The following is a 19,547-nucleotide window of genomic DNA, read 5'->3' as shown; positions in this document are numbered from 1 at the left end:
TGAACCCGCCAACCTTGGCATATGGGGCCGGCGCCCTGCTCACTGAGCCACAGGCGCCGCCCTATCATGTTCTTTTCTTCATTCAATATTTATAGAAGTCACGCTAATAATGTGCTACGGGCTGTTATGGATTATTTACTACTCAATAAATAGAATTTACCTAGTAGAAAAGGCAGTTTTGTATCCCTCTTTTCACTTGGTATCATATTATAAGCATTTGTTATCTTTTTTTTTTTTTTACTGTTAGATCATAGCTGTGTACATTAGTGCAGTCAAGGGGTACAATGTGCTGGTTTCATATACAATCTGAAATATTCTCATCAAACTGTTCAACGTAGCCTTCATGGCATTTTCTTAGTTATTGTATGCAGACATTTGTATTCTGCATTTAGTAGGTTTTGCCTGTACCCATTCTAAGATGCACCGTAGGTGTGGCCCCACCCATTACCCTCCCTCCACCCTGACTTCCCCACTCCCTTCCCCTCCCTTGGCCCTTTCCCCATAGTCTTGTGCTATAGTTGGGTTATAGGCTATAAATTAGCTTCATAGTAGGGCTGAGTACATTGGATACTTTTTCTTCCATTCTTGAGATGCTTTGCTAAGAAGAATATGTTCCAGCTCCATCCACGTAAACAAGAAAGAGGTAAAGTCTCCATCTTTCTTTAAGGCTGCATGATATTCCATGGTATACATGTACCACAATTGCTAGTCCATTCGTGGGTCGATGGGCACTTGGGCTTCTTCCAGGACTTAGCAATTATGAATTGGGCTGCAATAAACATTCTGGTACAGATGTCTTTGTTATATTGTGATTTATGGTCTTCTGGATATATACTTAGTAAAGGAATTATACGATTGAATGGCAGGTCTATTTTTAGATCTCTAAGTATTCTCGAAACATCCTTCCAAAAGGAACATATTAGTGTGCATTCCCACCAGCAGTGTAGAAGTGTGCCCTTTTCTCCACATCCACGCCAACATCTCTGGTTTTGGGATTTTGTTATGTGGGCTACTCTTACTGGGGTTAGGTGATATCTCAAAGTCGTTTTGATTTACATTTCTCTGATGATTAAGGATGATAAGCTTTTTTTCATGTGTTTGTAGATCATGCATCTGTCTTCTTTAGAGAAGTTTCTCTTCAAGTCCTTTGCCCACCCTGAGATGAGATCACTTGTTCTTTTCTTTTTTTTGGCCGGGGCTGAGTTTGAACCCACCACCTCTGGCATATGGGACCGGCGCCCTACTCCTTGAGCCACAGGCGCCACCCACTTGTTCTTTTCTTGCTAATACGTTTGAGTTCTCTGTGGATTCTGGTTATTAGAACTTTATCGAGATATAACCTGCAAATATTTTCTCCCATTCTGAGGGCTGTCTGCTTGCTTTACTTACTATGTTCTTGGCTGTGCAGAAGCTTTTTAGTTTGATCAGGTCCTAGTAGTGTATTTTTGATACTGCTTCAATTTCCTGGGGAGTCCTCCTAATAAAATATTCACCCAGGCCAATTCCTTCAAGAATTTTCCCTGCACTTTCTTCAAGTATTTTTATAGTTTCATGTCTTAAGTTTAAATTTTTTAGCCAGTGAGAGTCTATCTTAGTTAATGGTGAAAAGTGTAGGTCCAGTTTCAGTCTTTTACAGATTGCTAGCCAGTTCACCCAGCACCGTTTGTTAAATAGGGAATCTTTTCCTCACTGAATGTTTTTAATTGGCTTGTCAAAGATCAAATAACGGTAAGTAGCTGGATTCATCTCTTGGTTCTCTATTCTGTTCCAGACATCTACTTCTCTGTTTTTGTGCCAGTACCATCCTGTTTTGATCCCTATTAATTTATAGTATAGTCTCAGGTCTGGTAGCGTGATTCCTCCAGCTTTGTTTTTATTTCTGAATAATGTTTTGGCTATTCGAGGTTTTTTTCTGATTCCATATAAAACGAAGTATTATTTTCTCAAGATCTTCAAAATATGACAATGGAGCTTTAATAGGAATTGCATTAAAATTATATATTGCTTTGGGTAGTATAGACATTTTCACAATGTTGATTCTTCCCAGCCATGAGCATGGTATGTTTTTCCATTTGTTAACATCTTCAGCTATTGCTTTTCTTAAAGTTTCATAGTTCTCTTTATAGAGATCTTTCACATCCTTTGTAAGATAAACTCCCAAATATTTCATCTTCTTTGGCACTACTGTGAAAGGAATAGAGTCCTTGACTGTTTTTTCAGTTTGGCTATTATTGATATATATAAAGGCTACAGATTTATGGGTGATGATTTTGTAGCCTGAGACATTGCTGTATTCTTTGATCACTTATAAAAGTTTTGTAGTAGAATCCCTAGTGTTTTCCAGATATACGATCATGTCATCTGTGAAGAGTGAAAGTGTGATCTCTTCTGACCCTATGTGGATACCCTTGATCGCCGGTTCTTCCCTGATTGCAATGACTAAAACTTCCATTACAATGTTAAAGAGCAATGGAGACAATGGGCAACCTTGCCCGGTTCCTGATCTAAGTGGAAATGATTTCAGTTTAACTCCATTCAATATGATATTGGCTGTGGGTTTGTTGTAGATGGCCTCTATTAGTTTAAGAAATGTCCCTTCTATACCAATTTTCTTAAGTGTTCTGATCATGAAGGGATGCTGGATATTATCAAAAGCTTTTTCTGCATCAATTGAGAGAATTATATGGTCTGTATTTTTAGTTTGTTTATGTGCTGAATTACATTTATAGATTTATGTATATTGAACCAGCCTTGAGACCCAGGGATAAATCCCACTTGGTCATGGTGTATAATTTTTTTGATGTGTTGTTGGATTCTGTTTGTTAGAATCTTACTGAGTATTTTTGCATCAATATTCATTAGTGATATTGGTCTATAATTTTCTTTTCTTGTTGAGTCTTTCCCTGGTTTAGGGATCAAGGTGATGTTTGCTTCATAGAATGTGTTGGGTAATATTCCTTCTTTTTCTATATTTTGGAAGAGATTTAGTAATATAGGTACTAGTTCTTTAAAGGTTTGGTAGAATTCTGACGTAAAGCTGTCTGGTCCTGGGCTTTGCTTTTTAGGGAGATTTTGTATAGTTGATGCTATTTCAGAACTTTCCACTTTGCTCTGGCTAAGTCTTGGTAGGTGGCGTACTTCCACGTATTGGTCGATTTCTTTCAGATTTTCATATTTCTGAGAATAAAGTTTCTTGTAATATTCGTTAAGGATATTTTGAATTTCTGAGGGGTCTGTTGTTATTTTATCTTTACCATTTCTGATTGATGATATTAGAGATTTTACTCTTTTTTTCCTGGTTAGGTTGGCCAAAGGTTTATCTATTTTATTGATCTTTTTATTTTATTTTATTTTTTTTTTTTTTGTAGAGACAGAGTCTCACTTTATGGCCCTCGGTAGAGTGCCATGGCCTCACACAGCTCACAGCAACCTCCAACTCCTGGGCTTAAGTGATTCTCTTGCCTCAGCCTCCCGATTACCTGGGACTACAGGCGCCCGCCACAGTGCCCAGCTATTTTTTGGTTGCAGTTCAGCCGGGGCTGGGTTTGAACCCGCCACCGTCAGTATATGGGGCCGGCGCCTTACCGACTGAGCCACAGGTGCCGCCCCTTATTGATCTTTTTAAAAAACCAACTTTTGGATTTATTCATCTGTTGTATAATTCTTTTGTTTTTAATTTCATTTAATTCTGCTCTGATTTTGGTTATTTCTTGTCTTCTGCTGGGTTTGGGGTTGCAATGTTCTTTCTTCTCCAGTTGCTTGAGATGTCCCATTAAGTTATTAACTTCCTCTCTTTCCGTTTTCTTGAGGAAGGCTTGCTGTGTTATAAATTTCCCTGTTAGGACTGCCTTTGCAGTATCCCAGAGGTTCTGATAGTTCGTATCTTCTTTGTTGTTTTATTCCAAAAATTTGGTGATTTCCTTCTTAATCTCGTCTATAACCCATCTATCCTTCAGCATAAAGTTGTTTAACTTACATGTTTTTGTATGGTATGCAGATTCCAGTTGTTATTGAGTTCAACTTTTATTACATGATGGTCTGAGAAGATGCAAGGAATAATTTCTATTTTTTTAAATTTGCTCAGGTTAGATTTATGGCCTAGGATATGGTCAATTTTGGAGATGTTCCGTGGGCTGATGAGAAGAATGCATATTCAGTTTTGTTGGGATGAAATGGTCTGTAGATGTCTGTTAAGTCCAGATGTTGAATGGTTAAATTTAAATCTAAAATTTCTTTGCTTAGTTTCCTTTTGGAGGATCTGTCCAGCACTGCTAAAGAGGTGTTAGTATCTCCAATTACTATGGAACTAGAGGAAATCAAGTTGCTCACGTCTGTTAGTTTCTCTTATAAATTGAGGTGCATTTTGGTTGGGTGCATAAATATTAATAATTGAAATCTCATATTGAGTATGACCTTTAACAAATATGAAGTGTCCATCCTTATCCTTCCTTATTTTGGTTTGTTTAAAGCCTATTGCATCTGCGAATAGGATTGCAATGCCTGCTTCTTTTTTCTTTTGCTTTCCATTTGCCTGGAGTATAGATGACCATCCCTTCACCTTGAGTCTATATTTGTCTTTTTTTTTTTTTTTGTAGAGACAGAGTCTCACTGTACCGCCCTCGGGTAGAGTGCCGTGGCGTCACACGGCTCACAGCAACCTCCAACTCCTGGGCTTACGCGATTCTCTTGCCTCAGCCTCCTGAGCAGCTGGGACTACAGGCGCCCGCCACAACGCCCGGCTATTTTTTGGTTGCAGTTTGGCCAGGGCTGGGTTTGAACCCGCCACCCTTAGCATATGGGGCTGGCGCCCTACTCACTGAGCCACAGGCACCACCTATATTTGTCTTTTAATGTATTGTGAGCTTTTTGTATGCAGCAGATATCTGGCTTGACTTTTTGTATCCAGTCAGCCAACCTGTGCCTCTTTAGAGGACAATTTAAACCATTCACATTAATTGAGAATATTGATAAGCCTTTTGAGAGTCCAGTGGACATTTTTAATCCTTTTGGGGCTATGGAAGTTGGAATTTGATCAAAATTTTCTGGGTGGGTTTACTTTTGTGGTGGGGGATTATGCTGATCTTTATGGAGGATAGGTCTGTGAATATCCTGGAGAGCTGGTTTAGTTATGGCAAATTTCTTCAACATTTGAATGTCATTAAAGTATTTAATTTCTCCATCATAAATGAAACTCAGTTTAGCTGGGTACAGGGTCCTGGGTTGAAAGTTATTTTGTTTTAGGAGATTAAAAGTCAATGACCATCCTCTTCTAGCCTGAAAGGTTTCAGCAGAGAAATCTACGGTTATTCTAATATTCTTGCTCTTGTAGGTGATGGTTTTCTTTCGTCTGGCTGCTTTCAGAATTTTCTCCTTCATATTAACTTTAGTGAAATGGATTATGATGTGTCTTGGGGATGTCTTATTTGAGTTGAGTCCTGCTGGAGTTCTGAAACTGTCTGCTATCTGAATTTTAGAATCTCATGGCATGTCTGGAAAGTTCTCTTTCATAATCTTATGGAGAAAGTTCTCTTTCATAATCTCTGTGCCTTGGGAACCCACTTCATCGCTTTTGGGAATCCCTATGAGATGAATATTGATTTTCTTAGAATTATCCCAGAGCTCTGTGAGAGAGTGATTTGTTTTTGTCCTCCATTTCTCTTCCTCTCTGAGAGTTTGGTAGTGTTCAAAAGCTTTGTCTTCAGTGTCAGAAATCCTTTCTTCTGCTTGCTCCATTCTGTTACTGAGAGATTGTACTGTGTTTCTCAGATCTTTGAGTGCTGCAACTTCTTGTCTCAATGTGTCAAAATCTTTGGTCATTTGGTCTTTGAATTTGTTGAATTCTTGAGACATCTTTTGGGTTACTGCTTGGAATTATAATTTGATCTTATTTGCTATCCAGATTCTGAATTCGATTTCTGACATCTTCTTGTGCTGTGTCTGCCCCATTGTTCCTTGTGGGAGTTGATCTACTCTGATTATTCATATTGCCAGAGTATTTCTGTTGATTTCACCTCATGATTGTTTTTCACCATTGCCTCTGGCCGTCCTCAGAGTTGGAGAGGTGTCTCTCCAAGATTAGACCCCAGCGGGATCACTCTGTTGTTGCTGGATCTTTGTAGGGAGTGACCCTGTGTAGCTCCTCTGGGGCTGCGCCAGCCAGGGAGTTCTGGTTGTGGAAGCAGCTCCGAAGTGTGACACACCGGATCCAGCAACATGGCGGGAGTGGCGCACACGGTTCTGGGAGTGCCTGGCACCCAGTGACTTTGGCATAGAGAGCCCAGGGCTCCAGCAGTCTCTGGCCAGGAGAAGGGCTCCGCACAGAGGCAGGGAAGACTCCAGAGGGCACATGGCTACCAGAGTCCCTGGCTAGACGAGTGGGCCGGTATGGAGGCAGGGGTACAGGAGGGAGGACGTGGGGTTGCACCGCTCCTGGAGTTCAGGGCGTGTGGAGGCCCGGCAGGTATGGGTCATGGATCACCGCACAGCTCTTACCGGGGTCCGGGCAGGTGCAGGTCGCAGCGCAGCTCTTCCAGAGGTCCAGCGGGCACCGATTGCATGTCGCAGCACAGCTCTTATGGAGGTTGAGCATTTCTTACCTTACTAAAGCTTTTCTTGTTTTTTTTTTTTTTTTTTAGAGACAGAGTTTCACTTTATCACCCTCAGTAGAGTGCTGTGGCATCACAGCTCACAGCAACCTCCAACTCCTGGGTTTAGGCAATTCTCTTGCCTTAGCGTCCCAAGTAGCTGGGACTACAGGCACCTGCCACAACACCCGGCTATTTTTTTTCTAAATATAGTTATGTTATGATTATTGTGTCTTTTATTTGATCTTAGTTTTATTTTGCTTTTATGGTTATACTATCCTCAACTTTTTATAATCTAAAGAATGTATACACATTCTTGCCCACATCAATGCTTACTTCATAGAGCAGAATCTTAAGAGTTAGAATTAAGATTCTTGATGTACGGCTCAGTGCCTGTGGCTCAAGTGGCTAAGGTGCCAGCCATATACACCTGAGCTGGCAGGTTCGAATCCAGTCCGGGCCTGCCAAACATCAATGATGGCTGCAACCAAAAAAATACCTGGGCGTTGTGGCAGACGCCTGTAGGCCCAGCTACTTGGGAGGTGGAGGCAAGAGAATCACTTGAGCCCAGAAGTTGGAGGTTGCTGTGAGCTGTGATGCCATCGCACTCTACCCTGGGTGACAGCTTGAGGCTTTGTCTCAAAAAAATTTTGATGTACATTACCAAATGCTTTCCAGAAAGATATACTTTTAATAATGTAATACTTATATTATTAAAATGACTTTAGAAGCCATAAAAGATAAGTACATCTTTTCTAATTGAGAAATTCATAAAGGAGAAAAAAGGGGGAAAATCATCTGTATTTCTGACGTATTAAAATAATCACTCTATAGTTTTTCTGTTTGAAGAATATAGTTCTGGTCATAAAATATAGTAAATCCTCTGAAAAGAACTTTTTTCATTACAATTAAATGGCTAGTAGTGTGCAGAGATAGTTTTGATCAGGAAGTTCAACTAAATAGGTTATAATAAGCATTATAAAAGATAATGTCAAGAACAAACTACTGATGCGTACAGCAATTCAAATAAATCTTGAGGGAATCCAATTCCAGAGAGTTAATACTACATGATTCCATTGTATAACATTATAGAAGTGACAACATTATGGGAATGGAAAATGGATTTGTGGTTGCCCTGTTGGAAATGGAGTTGAGTGGAAGTGGGAATAGCCGTGAAAGGGCTAAGTGGATGACTGCAGCGCTGGTGGGTGTGTTCTCTGTCTTGACTATACCAGCGTCCTGGTTGTGATACTGTACAGTAGCTTTAGAAGGTGCTACCACTGAAGGGAACTGGCTAAAGGGTATCTGGAATCGCTCTGTGTTATTTCTCACAATTGCATGTGAATTCACATTACCTGAAAACCCTAAATTCAGAGATTTTGAAACCTTTCTTTTTGAAGAAAAAAAAAGAGACAATGTCATAAGTTCCATTTCTATGGAGTCCCAACAGTGTTTATGGAATAGTAAATTAAATTTTGAAGGGACCTTTGCTCCTCTTGTTAATGGCTTGTGACCTATGATCATTAACCTGTAGGGTCCTAATGATAAGAATAGAGGTTTACAAACGTTTTAAATAGTTTTATGTCTAAAAGAATATTGATGTTTGCCTCAATAAAGCTATCCTAAAAAAACCCCAAATCTCAAGTTCCTTTGCTTCTGTGTGGAAGTTATTTTACTTCTATTTGGTAATACCTTTTCTCACACTAATTATATCTTCTAGTTGACAATTTATTTGACTTGGATTTAAAAAATAAGAATATGAATTGTTACTTATAAAAGCTATTTTATTGGCAAACAGAATCTTTTAAAATGCAGTTTCTGTAGGGAAAGGACATCATAAATGCAGGACTTATGATGGCAAAAAAAAAAGAAAGAAAGAAGAGGGAGGAATATTGCCAGGCATTCCATTAAATGCTTTCAGAATGCTTATTTTAACAATCGTGGGATGTATGTAGTATTTTATCTCTTTTAAAGATGGGGAAAAAGGCACAGAATGGTTAAATGAACTCAGATGTACTAAACTAATTCTGTAATTCAAATTTGCATGTTTCTTCCTCCAAAGCTGGCATTTGTTCCTTCCTGCTTCTCACATCCTACCCTGTATGTGAAACTCTTCTCCTGAATTCCCAATAGTTTATCCTCTAGGAGTATCTCAACATTTAAAATCACACATCCTATTAGAAAAAAAAGTTTGAGCACAGTTCCCCAGAATACTTACATGTATTTATTAACGATTATGTATAACTTACTAATATATGCATTATAAAGCATACCAAAAAAGAAATTTTAAATGTATGAGAAATATAAATAGAAGTTTCAGGTGATCCTGTTAAATATACTTCCAATGGTGTATGTATCCCAGCACAGAGATTGTTGTTATTCTTCAATACTCTTGAGATACAGGCTATGGAATTTGTCTGTGTCTGATGTATTTTTTAAATGCATATTTCTGGGCCTCATCTTGAATCCAATCAATCAGACTCTCTGGGCTTAGAGCCCAAGAATTGCATTCCTAGCCTTTCTATAGTTTGAGAACCATTAATGTATTCTCTGCTTGAATAAGTGTATGAAACGTTTTCATTATACTTGGGAGTAATTATTATATTTTTTGGACCTTTTCTGGCTAAACATCACTAGTTCTTGAAGTTGTTTTTTTTGTTTGTTTGTTTTTCTTTTTGAGACAGTCTCACTTTGTCATCCTAAGTAGAGTGCTGTGGTATCATAGCTCACAGCAACCTCAAACTTTTGTGGTCAGATGATCCTCTTGCCTCAGCCTCCCAAGTAGCTGGTATTATAGGTACCCTCTACACACCTGGCTATTTTTCAGAGACAGGGGGTCTTGATCTTGTTCAGGCTGGTCTTGAACTCCTGAGCTCAGGCAATCTGCTCACCTCAGCCTCCTAGAGTGCTAGGATTATAGGCATGAGCCACTGCCCCAGCATTGAAGTAGTTTTGTGCATGACGATATCAAGCCTTCCATATCAGCAGCTTTTTATCTCAACATCTTGTATGTTTGAACCATACCTTCTTCTTATAATTGACTTTACCATTTCACATGTGGTTAACTTTTAATGGCATGATGAGAGCGTCAAGAACTTCAGCCCTCCAGTAGAGTGGATGGGCAAAATTTGGAGAGTGTTAAGAAATAGCTCATTCTAAAATTGAAACCAGAAGAGTGGAAGAAAATGGATATAATTAACCATCTGTGAAAATCACCCGGGAAATAAGTCGCTATAAAATAAGATTCTTAAGAAATGGTTGAGAGGAGTCTTCCAAAGCTTGGGCAGACCCAGATTTGCTCCCTAAAAGCATCTGATAGATCAATTTAGAGCTTAACCAATGTACTATCTAATGCGTCTTAACTCCTGGTTAAGATAATGGAAAATGGGAGATGCTTTGATGCTGATAAATATTGGAGAAAACACAAAAGAATTCTCAGTCTCCCTGTCCTTAGCATAAGACAAGAAAAGGCTGCTGTGATTCTTTGAGGACCCCCCTTTCTTTTCCTTCATTTAAAGCCTGATAATAGACCCAGGAAAGGGCTGGGTAAGAGTGTACTGGAATTCAGTATAACCCATTCCTGTCGTGTAGCAGGATAGGAGTGTTTGCTGAGTTTTCATCTGGAAAGAGCACTGGAGCTGGCATCCTAAGACCATTATTTGGATGGCATCTATCTGCTCTTTTTCCCCATTGCAATCTTAGGCAGGTTGCCTAGCTTCTCTGAGCATGTTTCTCCATCTATAAAATGTGATGATAACGTTTGCTATAAACCATTCATAGGGTTATTGAAAATCTGAAACAAAATGTACTTAAAAGCACCTTAAAAAATTTAAAGTGGTACGTGTGAGATGATGAGAGTAGGTGGTTCTTGACAATTAAGTAAGTTGGCTGTTCCTTTTATTCTTTTAGCATAGATGTTTTTGTCAACCTCTTTCTTCACAGCTAGTCCAACTCTGAACCTCCTGGCAAATTATATTAAATTTACTACATATTCCATGGGAAATAAAATATTGAACACAAAAGGTTGTAAGAATTGAGATGTTTATTGCTACATTATTCCAACAGCAGGAAAAAGGTTAAATAAATTTCAAGTTACCCATAAAATGAAATTATGTAACTGAGTAAATATTTAGAAAGCATTTCTAATGATACTGTAAATATTAATGAAAAGCTTTTAATGATGTGTTTGTGTAATACTGGGTATATGTGAAGATGCTTAGAAACAAGCATACCAATACAGTGAGTGTTAAGAATGTGTAACTTTTTTTCTAAAATATGCATGCATTTATCTTGTATGAGAAGAAAAATGGCCACTGATTCTAAACAGGTTAAGTTTTAGGGAGCAGAGTAACATTGGGAAAACTTGGTTTTCTTTGATGTAATTAGAATAAAGTATGACTTTTTGATTTGTATATGGGGATATATGGCTTATACTTTCTAATTTGTGGTGGAATGGATTTATGCAATCATCATTTATAAATAGTGAAGAGAATTTTAAGTCTGCAAATGATGAAGAACGGGTGGCTTTCTCCAGCAGGGTGTTAACTGTGGTCCTTGTTCTCTCTGCCTCAGGTGCTGATTGTCTGCAGCACAGGCTTGGCTGGGATTATGCTGCTCAACTACCAGCAGGATTACACAGTATGGGTGCTGCCTCTGATCATCGTCTGCCTCTTTGCTTTCCTAGTCGCTCATTGCTTCCTGTCCATTTATGAAATGGTAGTGGATGTATTATTCTTGTGTTTTGCCATTGATACAAAATACAATGACGGGAGCCCTGGCAGAGAATTCTATATGGATAAAGTGCTTATGGTAAGTACTCTAACTGCCCTCTACTGCTTTAGGGATAAAAATACTAATAAAAATGTATTGCACAGCATTCTCTATATTTAACTCAAACTATATGCAACTGAGTAATTCCAAATTAAACCAGTAACACTCGCTTATGAATGAGATTATTCTTGGGAAAGTCAGGGAAAAAGGCCTTCCTGGGGCATGGAGGAGACCATTTCAGATCCCCTTAGCTGGAGCAGTACTCATTACGAGTCCTAAATTCACACCATTCTCCCCTGCTGCCCCCATCTCTGCAGAGTAGTTGGATTTGAATTGACTTTTTAAAACTACCTTCTAGCCCTTGAATTGGAATATTGGGCCACCGATGTTCTAAGTGCCTTTTCCAGAAATGAGACTTAACACAAAAAGGTCTTATGTTCCAGGTCCTAGTGCCTACCTTTTTTCATTCACCACTGTTCAAATGTTATTGCTGTCAACTCTAGTTAAAACTTGTCATCTGAAATATGCTAGGCCAAATTTGAAGCATTTTGTAATGAATACAGATCTATGATTACAGATTGTGGCTCATGATTGGTAGACTATGTTGTTTTTCATTAACCAAGATCTGAACCTTGGCTCGGTGCCTGTGGCTCAAGCTGCTAAGGCTCCAGCCACATACACCTGAGCTGGCAGGTTCGAATCCAGCCCGGGTCCGCCAAACAACAATGACGGCTGCAACCAAAAAATAGCCAGGCATTGTGGTGGGTGCCTATGGTCCAAGCTACTTGGAGGCGGAGCCAGGAGACTCGCTTGAGCCCAGGAGTTGGAGGTTGCTGTGAGCTATGATTCCCCAGCATTCTACTCAGGGTGACAGCTTGAGGCTCTGTCTCAAAAAAAAAACAAAAAAAAGATCTGAACCTTGACATTGATATTATATTCATATTTTTTATGGTTTGGTAGTCTCTGAAACTTCCCTACATTAGGACATGAGTTAAAATGTTTAAAAAATTAGAAAACCATATTCAAATGATTTGAGTACTCTTATCATCCATTAAAGATGCTTTTTAATAATAGTACTTTGGTAGAAGCTGTGAAATATTCCTATTCCCAATGGGTAATATTGAAGAGTACACATTGTATATTGTACTACCAGTGATTTTTCAGGAGCACATTTTATCCAGTTCAATCTAAAATGAATATATTAATAAATAAGCTAGTTTTTTTTTTAATAACAAAAATGTCTAAACAATTTAGCTCACCTATTTAATATTGACTTCCCCCTAAGAACATCAGCTGAATTGGGGATATTTTCTTAATGTCTAAATTAATTCCGTTTGTTTTCATAATGGAATTTGATGTGAGCATTGCATCTCTTTTTGTGATTAAAGCATTTAGAAGAGGGCGGTACCTGTGGCTCAAAGGAGTAGGGCGCTGGGCCCCATATGCCAGAGGTGGCAGGTTCAAACCCAGCCCCAGCAAAAAACTGCAAAAAAAAAAAGCATTTAGAAGAAGAGTCTGTTTTAGTTTCTAAAGCCACTGATAAACAGAATTTAAAAAATACAGTTTTTTCATTTCATTTTCTCTGAAAGAATGGTGAGGATATTTAATGGAGAAGTGCTCCATAAACTTTGACAGAACAAAAATGTTTCCTTTGAGGGATTTTCCCATTTTAACTACTTCTAACCAAAGGTTCTGGTTGATATACCCTGCCTTCCTGCTTTGTGAAGTAAAATGAAGGCCAGATAGACTTAAAAAAAAAAATAGCTTATTTATGGTTTGGTAAAAAAAAAGTATTTTGTGCTTAGTAGTATCAATGCTTTCTTTTACCTTTTATGGTTATTATAAAGTGGAGGATATGGAAAAAATAAAGTAACAAATAAGACAACATTCTAAGTGTGGGAAAATACTCTCTTAAAAATGCTAAATATTTTCTCTCTTTTTTTTTTTGTGTGTGTGTGTGTGTGGTTTTTTGACCGGGGCTGGGTTTGAACCCGCCACCTCCGGCATATGGGACTGGCGCCCTACTCCTTGAGCCACAGGCGCCGCCCAACTAGATATTTTCTCTTTCAGGTAGAACTAACATTATCTCTTAGCATGTCTTAGTAAGATTGTCAGAGTGAATGGATGAAGCCTTTTTTATCAACAGATTGCAGTCAATTCCGACAAATTTAGCAGCTCTTATGTGTGATACTAAACTTTATTGCTGTTTTGAGGCCGTCCATGTACCCAGATTAGGTCAAAAATGTAAATGTTCTTTTTTTTTTAATTAATATTAAATCATATTCATGCGAATATGGGGCATGATACATTCATGCGATCATGGGGCACCATACATTGGTTTTATAAACAGTTTGACACATTTTCATCACACTGGTTAACATAGCCTTCCTGGCATTTTCTTAGTTACTGTGTTAAGACAATTATATTCTACATTTACTAAGTTTCACATGTACCCTTGTAAGATGCATTCATCTATTAAATAAAATCTGAACGGACCCCAAGAATTTATACGAATCTGGTCCATATTTTGCAGGAATTTGTGGAGAATAGTAGGAAAGCAATGAAAGAAGCTGGTAAGGGAGGCGCTGCTGATGCCAGAGAGCTAAAGCCGATGGTAGGTGGAGACGAGGAGGTGGCTGCCCTCCAAGAGTTTCACTTTCACTTCCTCTCTCTCTCTATCTTCACCGACTGCACTTCTTCGGGAGAAGCTTTTGTTATCTGTATCACGCAGGACGTGCTGCTCTTTCTGTTTGTGTGCTTACCCATCACTTGGATGGCAGAATTCTTGTCACAACTGAGACCACCTTCTGTAAAAGTAAGCTGAAAGGAACCGCATCGTCCTCGGTGCTCATGGGGGCTGGGGGCTGATAGTTCTGTCCCTAAAGTAAAAACTGATGTTTCTCTTGTTGTCTTTCTGTCACTGTTCAATCAGACTGAACTTATGGGTATGCACTTGAACCGATGGTTGGATTTTGATCCTTATGGAGGATCATAATAGCAATTCCTTTCACCTTGCTAGAACTCACATGCTCCCCCCTTTGAAGATATTGTTCTGTTAACATTGCTGTCTTTTCCCCTTTGCTGCCTTTTTCTTTTGTTGCCTATATTGTACTTTCTTTGTTTCTTCAGCTATTTTTTAGTAGCAAACAAGGCTGTTCCATCAACACACACATTTCCACCCAGTGAGACAATCTAGTCTTCTCACAGCTTAACAGTGAGAAGACTGTTAAGTGGTTTTATATATATAGAGAGAGAGAGGGATAGATAGATCTCCCCACTCCACTGTCATTTGCATAAAGCAACTTAATCAGCCTAAGAATCCTGAGTTGCTTTTTCTCCCTGCAAGATGACAACAGAGGCCTGTAGCATATTTTGGCCTAATTCCTACCTTATCTTACAAATGTATTGTTTTTTAAATACCATGCTTATTTCCAAATATTATATAATTGCCTATATCCTTCAAGAAGTAATTTTAAACAGTGTGCCACCTGATTATAATGTCCAAAAGTGTGAGGTGGGGACTTGACTTTCTTCCTTACACTTTAATAAATGGTTTGATTTACTAAGTTTCAAACCTAAGAAGTATAGAGTATAAAACGTGTTCATTTAAATATAAAAACAAAGGAAATAGGCTCACATGTGGGGGGGGGGCAGGAAGGCTGTATGTGTATATATACAAAATACTTATATATTCAACCTAAATTAAATCCTCAGCAGAATGTTTAGATATAAGCTCTTTCTTCTATTACCCTTTCCAGTGCCTATTTTGGCGTTGCTCTTAACAGCATGAATGATTATAAAGTCAGACTTAATGTTTAGATTCCCAAAGCACAGGTCACTGTAGTGACAAGTAAAGGAATGTGGACTATCCACATAGTTCTTTACTGTACATATGTATTCTGCAAAAGTGGATTGCGTGGGTACAGGGCAATCTCCCCAGCCACAGTCTTTGCCTGTTCCCCTCCCCTTCTTTCTGTGTCCCTCTTACTTCAGATAGGCTGAGGAGTATAGCAGTGAAGATTCTGCCAACCCAATGGTGACAGAGAAATGAGACTTTTCTTCTTTCTACAGCTTGGTTGTCCTAACTGTTCAGAAAATAAAGATTCCAAGCCTAAAATGTAAAAGGACATATAAAATCTTAAAATATAAACCAGCCTTTCCCCTCTTTTCTACGTTTCTAGTGATTAAAGCTTCCATTAAATCATTCTTCGGTAATAAGCATTTAAGAAAAGGAAGTTATTGTAATAGCTGGGCATGGTGGTGTACACCAGTAGTCGCAGCTACTTGGGAGGTTGAGGCGAGAAAATCACTTGAGCCCAGGAATTTGTGGTTATAGTGAGCTATGATTGTACCACTGCACTCCAGCATGGGCCACAGAGCGAGACCCTGTCTCTTTAAAAAAAAAAAAAAAAAAATTACAAAGAAAAGAAAGGGAGAGAAATATTTGAAGGTTGAGTAGCTAATTTGGCCATGAATTAACATTTATCTCCTTGGGAGATCAGAATACAAGTGTACCTACCTTATCTAAACCCCTAACCTATAGGTAATAATCCTAGGAGATTTAGGTTTTGCCCAAGTTATATGGTATTCTCCAGGAAGCCAAACTTTTAGAAAGAATTTTTTCCCTGGTGATAGTCATTTACCTCAATTCATTAAAATCTTCATTTATTTTTTGTTTTCATTTTATGTTCATCAGTTCATCGCTTGCAGATTAATGGCAAAAACCCTCTGCTGTGTCCCAAAATACATCTTTTCTGTGCATTGTTCTTCTGGTGCTTTGGACCTTGTAGCATTAGGTTCCTAAGAGTGATGCTTTAAATGGTTAAAAAACTCCTCTATTCAGGCCCCTCCGTACACCCTTTCTTAATCTCTCTTTCACAGTCTGCATGATTAGAGTTGGCTTCTCCCACCACCTTTCCCTGCTATGTCTTTTTAAACAATTATCTGATAAATTCCCTCTCTCCCCCTAAAAAATTTGGGGATCGATAGCATTTAGAATTGCTTATTGTATTTGCTTCATTTAATTAACAGACTGTTACCTTAGATGAAAGTTCTGTTAAAGAGCATCAGGCCTATTTTGCAGTATCTCTAGAAACATTTCTGCTATTTGAATAAACTATCTTCCTCCTCCATGGTATATTTTAATGTAGGGGTTATTTTTAGCCTTTAAAACAATGTTAAGGAAATGAGGTTTAAATTTTTCTTTTGACAGAGGGATCCCTAAACAAAATACGAGAACTTCAGTCTTGTTCTTGACACTTTTTTTCTTGAGAGAGCCTCACTAGTTAAGGAAACTTTATAAAGGTTTATGAATTCTTTCTGTAACTCTTTGAAAGCAATTTTAAAAAAAATTGCCAAATGTGGTGAGGTGTAGGGAAGAGATTTTCTGGCTGGGTACTTGCTATTGTACAGGAAGGAACCTGCAGAAGAAAAGGAAGAGGAAACCTGGGTACTGGGGGGACGTGGGCTAGAGAAGCATGCTTTACACATCTCAGAGAGGATCCTGCAGGAAGTGTGACCTTCAGCCTTCCTAAGAATTTCAGCCCCAGGAATATCAGTTCAGAGAGAAGGATTCTCAGTCCATTCGCCCTGTCGCTGTCTGTGACCATGCGTGTATTTGTAACATCATTCATGCTCTTCTTTTAATGGTAATTGTCTAAGATTATACTCTGTATGACTTTGTTTTCTAGGCTTCTGGAGCAAGTTCTGCTTGAACCTAGCCGACGGTCATGGAACCCATTGACATTCCAAAACAATATATACACATAACTATGTATTTGTGTGTGTGGGTGTGTGTATATATGTATATGTATGTGTGTATATATAGGTATATGTATATACACACACACACATAATCAGCCAAAATCAGAGAAAAGGAACAGGGATTTAATACCTTTTTTATGCTTATTTTTGTCAAACATGTACTCCTTTCATACGGGTGGCTTTTACAAGGCAACTTCCGTCATTTACTGTTTTCAATTGTAATTGTCTTAATGGATATGTTAAGATTCATATCTGATTAACATTTTTAATAACTTAGAGGAGATTTTAACTTTAGTTATTTAAATCAGCTAAAATTATTGTACCAAATTCTCTGTCTAAAGTTTATTCAGGGGTGATTTCCCTGATGTATGTGTAAAATCAAGAACTTATTTTACTGATGCATGTGCCCTGGAGGGTCAAGACTGGGCATATGTTTTCAGATAAATAAGGAATTGCCCTGATCAGTTTCCCCCAATCAAAGAAGCCATGTCATTTTATTTTTAGAAACATACAAGTGGGCCCAATATGGGAATTTTCATAGTAGCTCATACATTTGTCAGCCAACATTAAAAGGTAACCAACTCCTCAGGTATTTGTAGTTTACCCTAATGCTTCTTTAAAAGAAAGTAGGTAAAAAAAAAGAAAAGGGTAGATAATCTTTCTTATGCAAACTTTTGTCTTGTATTTTTGTCTTTCTTTCCTTTTTGACGTCCGTAGCATCCTCCACACGTTTGTGTGCCTGATTTTGAAAGGAGGCTGGGGCACCCAGCAAGTTTACCCTTTATTTCTGTATCTTGGTTTGCAGATTAAGTAATGCTAGGAGGAATAAAGAAGGGACAAAAACATGGAATGTAAAGCTTTGAAAATTCCATAAAGCTTTGAAAATTCCGGTGCTTGGGCTTCTGCTTCAAAGGAATGTCAGTGGCTTGGGGTTAAATGGTCATTTTATTTAAATGCTTGCTATAAAATCTGAAAACACACTGGCAGGTGCTCCTCTCCTTGGCAATTCATTGAGTCTCCAGAGTTCTACAATGTTTAACTGAAGAATTGGTTAACGTTTTAATCCTCCAGTGTGAATGTTCTTTTTCTTTGGGGGCGGGTTTGGGGTTGTTTTATTTTGTTTTGTTTTTTGCTTTATTCCTGAAGCTTACCAGATATGAATGGCTAATATTCCATTGTTCTGCTTATTGTAATGGTGAATGCTTTAAGAAAAAAAGTGTAATTTGCTAAGAATAATTCATGATCTGTTTATGCGATAACTCCTTTTTGTTACAATTTTTTTAAAAAAGGCTATTTTTGTTAATGTAAAGTAAATATTTCAGAGCAAATTTTTTAAACTAATTGCACTAAATACAGGCTCTGTACAGAAAAAAAAAAAAAAAGCCTCAGCATTTTATCATTCCATGGAAGGAGAATCTTTTGAAAGAAAGCATTGACTCCTACCAGAATTAGGCAGTGAATTAGACCAGTATTATGGAAATGCATATAATTAATGTCACTAGGGCTTAATAAGCAGCTGTTTGCTAATGTGCTTTCTTTCAAAGGGTTGGACCTTTAAATTGCTGCAAAAGGTAAATTGTATTTTTTTTTTTAATATTGGTGTTCTTTAGCTAGGCTAAAATTTGCTAAATGCCTTGATTTCTTTTCAAAGTTCATGTAATATTTCTGATTTTTCAGAATATTTGCAATAAGAGTCTGGATTTAAAAAAAACAAAACACAATTAAGAGCTCATGTCTTAGCAAGATCTGGGAAACCAACGTTGTGAGAGTAGCTATTTTGAAATAATAATTCTCCAGAAGTTAACATCTAACATCTAGTGTCGCCAAACAGTATCATTGTACTCTTTTATATCATTTGAAATGGAATAAACGTAATTATGTGACTAACAATTGTCCAAATAGGTGAGAGAGCAAATCATGTAAGAAAATTCAGAATACCATCTGTTTCGTAGCCCACACAGACATTGGACATTCAAAAACACTGAGAACTAAATTTAGAATTGGCAGAAAGTCTAGAAGATGGGTATCAGAGCAGAAGACATTCCAGGAGCTAGCTATTTTTAGATGTCCTTCCAAAGTGACCTGATGGAAGTCTTGAACTTGGAAATTAGGTTCTACTCACTTGGACATCCCTGCATCATGGACTCTAGCTGCTCCCTGTTCCATATGCTCGTAATCTCAGCTACTTGGAAGCCACCAGGAATGCTTTCTAATTATCATTTGCAACTAGAACTGTAATCAGAAAGAAATTTTGTATTTTTGTATAACTTGATTGTGTGCCATTTTATATATAACAGGTCCTGTTTTACAAATAAATTTTGTTTTACTAACATTGTGTTTAGAAATTATGATCTATGTGTAACCATGTCATTTGAGTTCCACATTAATTGCCAGGCTGTTTTCCCTAAGTAAATTCATGTGCCAAATAGA

General features: G+C 38.0%; 1 protein-coding gene across 3 annotated transcripts in view; it reads left to right on the top strand.

Moving 5' to 3' along the window:
- Window positions 1-19,547, top strand: part of SLC44A1 (solute carrier family 44 member 1) — a 198,290-nt gene that overhangs the window by 137,629 nt on the left and 41,114 nt on the right. The window contains exons 14-16 of one of the 3 annotated variants that reach the window (XM_053567025.1): window positions 11,157-11,393; window positions 13,888-13,968; window positions 17,045-19,447. In XM_053567025.1, coding sequence (XP_053423000.1) covers window positions 11,157-11,393; window positions 13,888-13,968; window positions 17,045-17,068 — 342 coding nt within the window. In that variant the 3' untranslated portion in view covers window positions 17,069-19,447. Of the gene's footprint in view, window positions 1-11,156; window positions 11,394-13,887; window positions 14,179-17,044; window positions 19,448-19,547 lie in introns of those variants that run through there. The other 2 variants (XM_053567035.1, XM_053567019.1) reach the window with 2 other exon arrangements.

The sequence above is a fragment of the Nycticebus coucang genome, chromosome 2, assembly GCF_027406575.1.
Source record: "Nycticebus coucang isolate mNycCou1 chromosome 2, mNycCou1.pri, whole genome shotgun sequence".
In the NCBI taxonomy this organism is placed as follows: Eukaryota; Metazoa; Chordata; class Mammalia; order Primates; family Lorisidae; genus Nycticebus; species Nycticebus coucang.
This window is presented reverse-complemented; position numbering and strand designations above follow the sequence as displayed.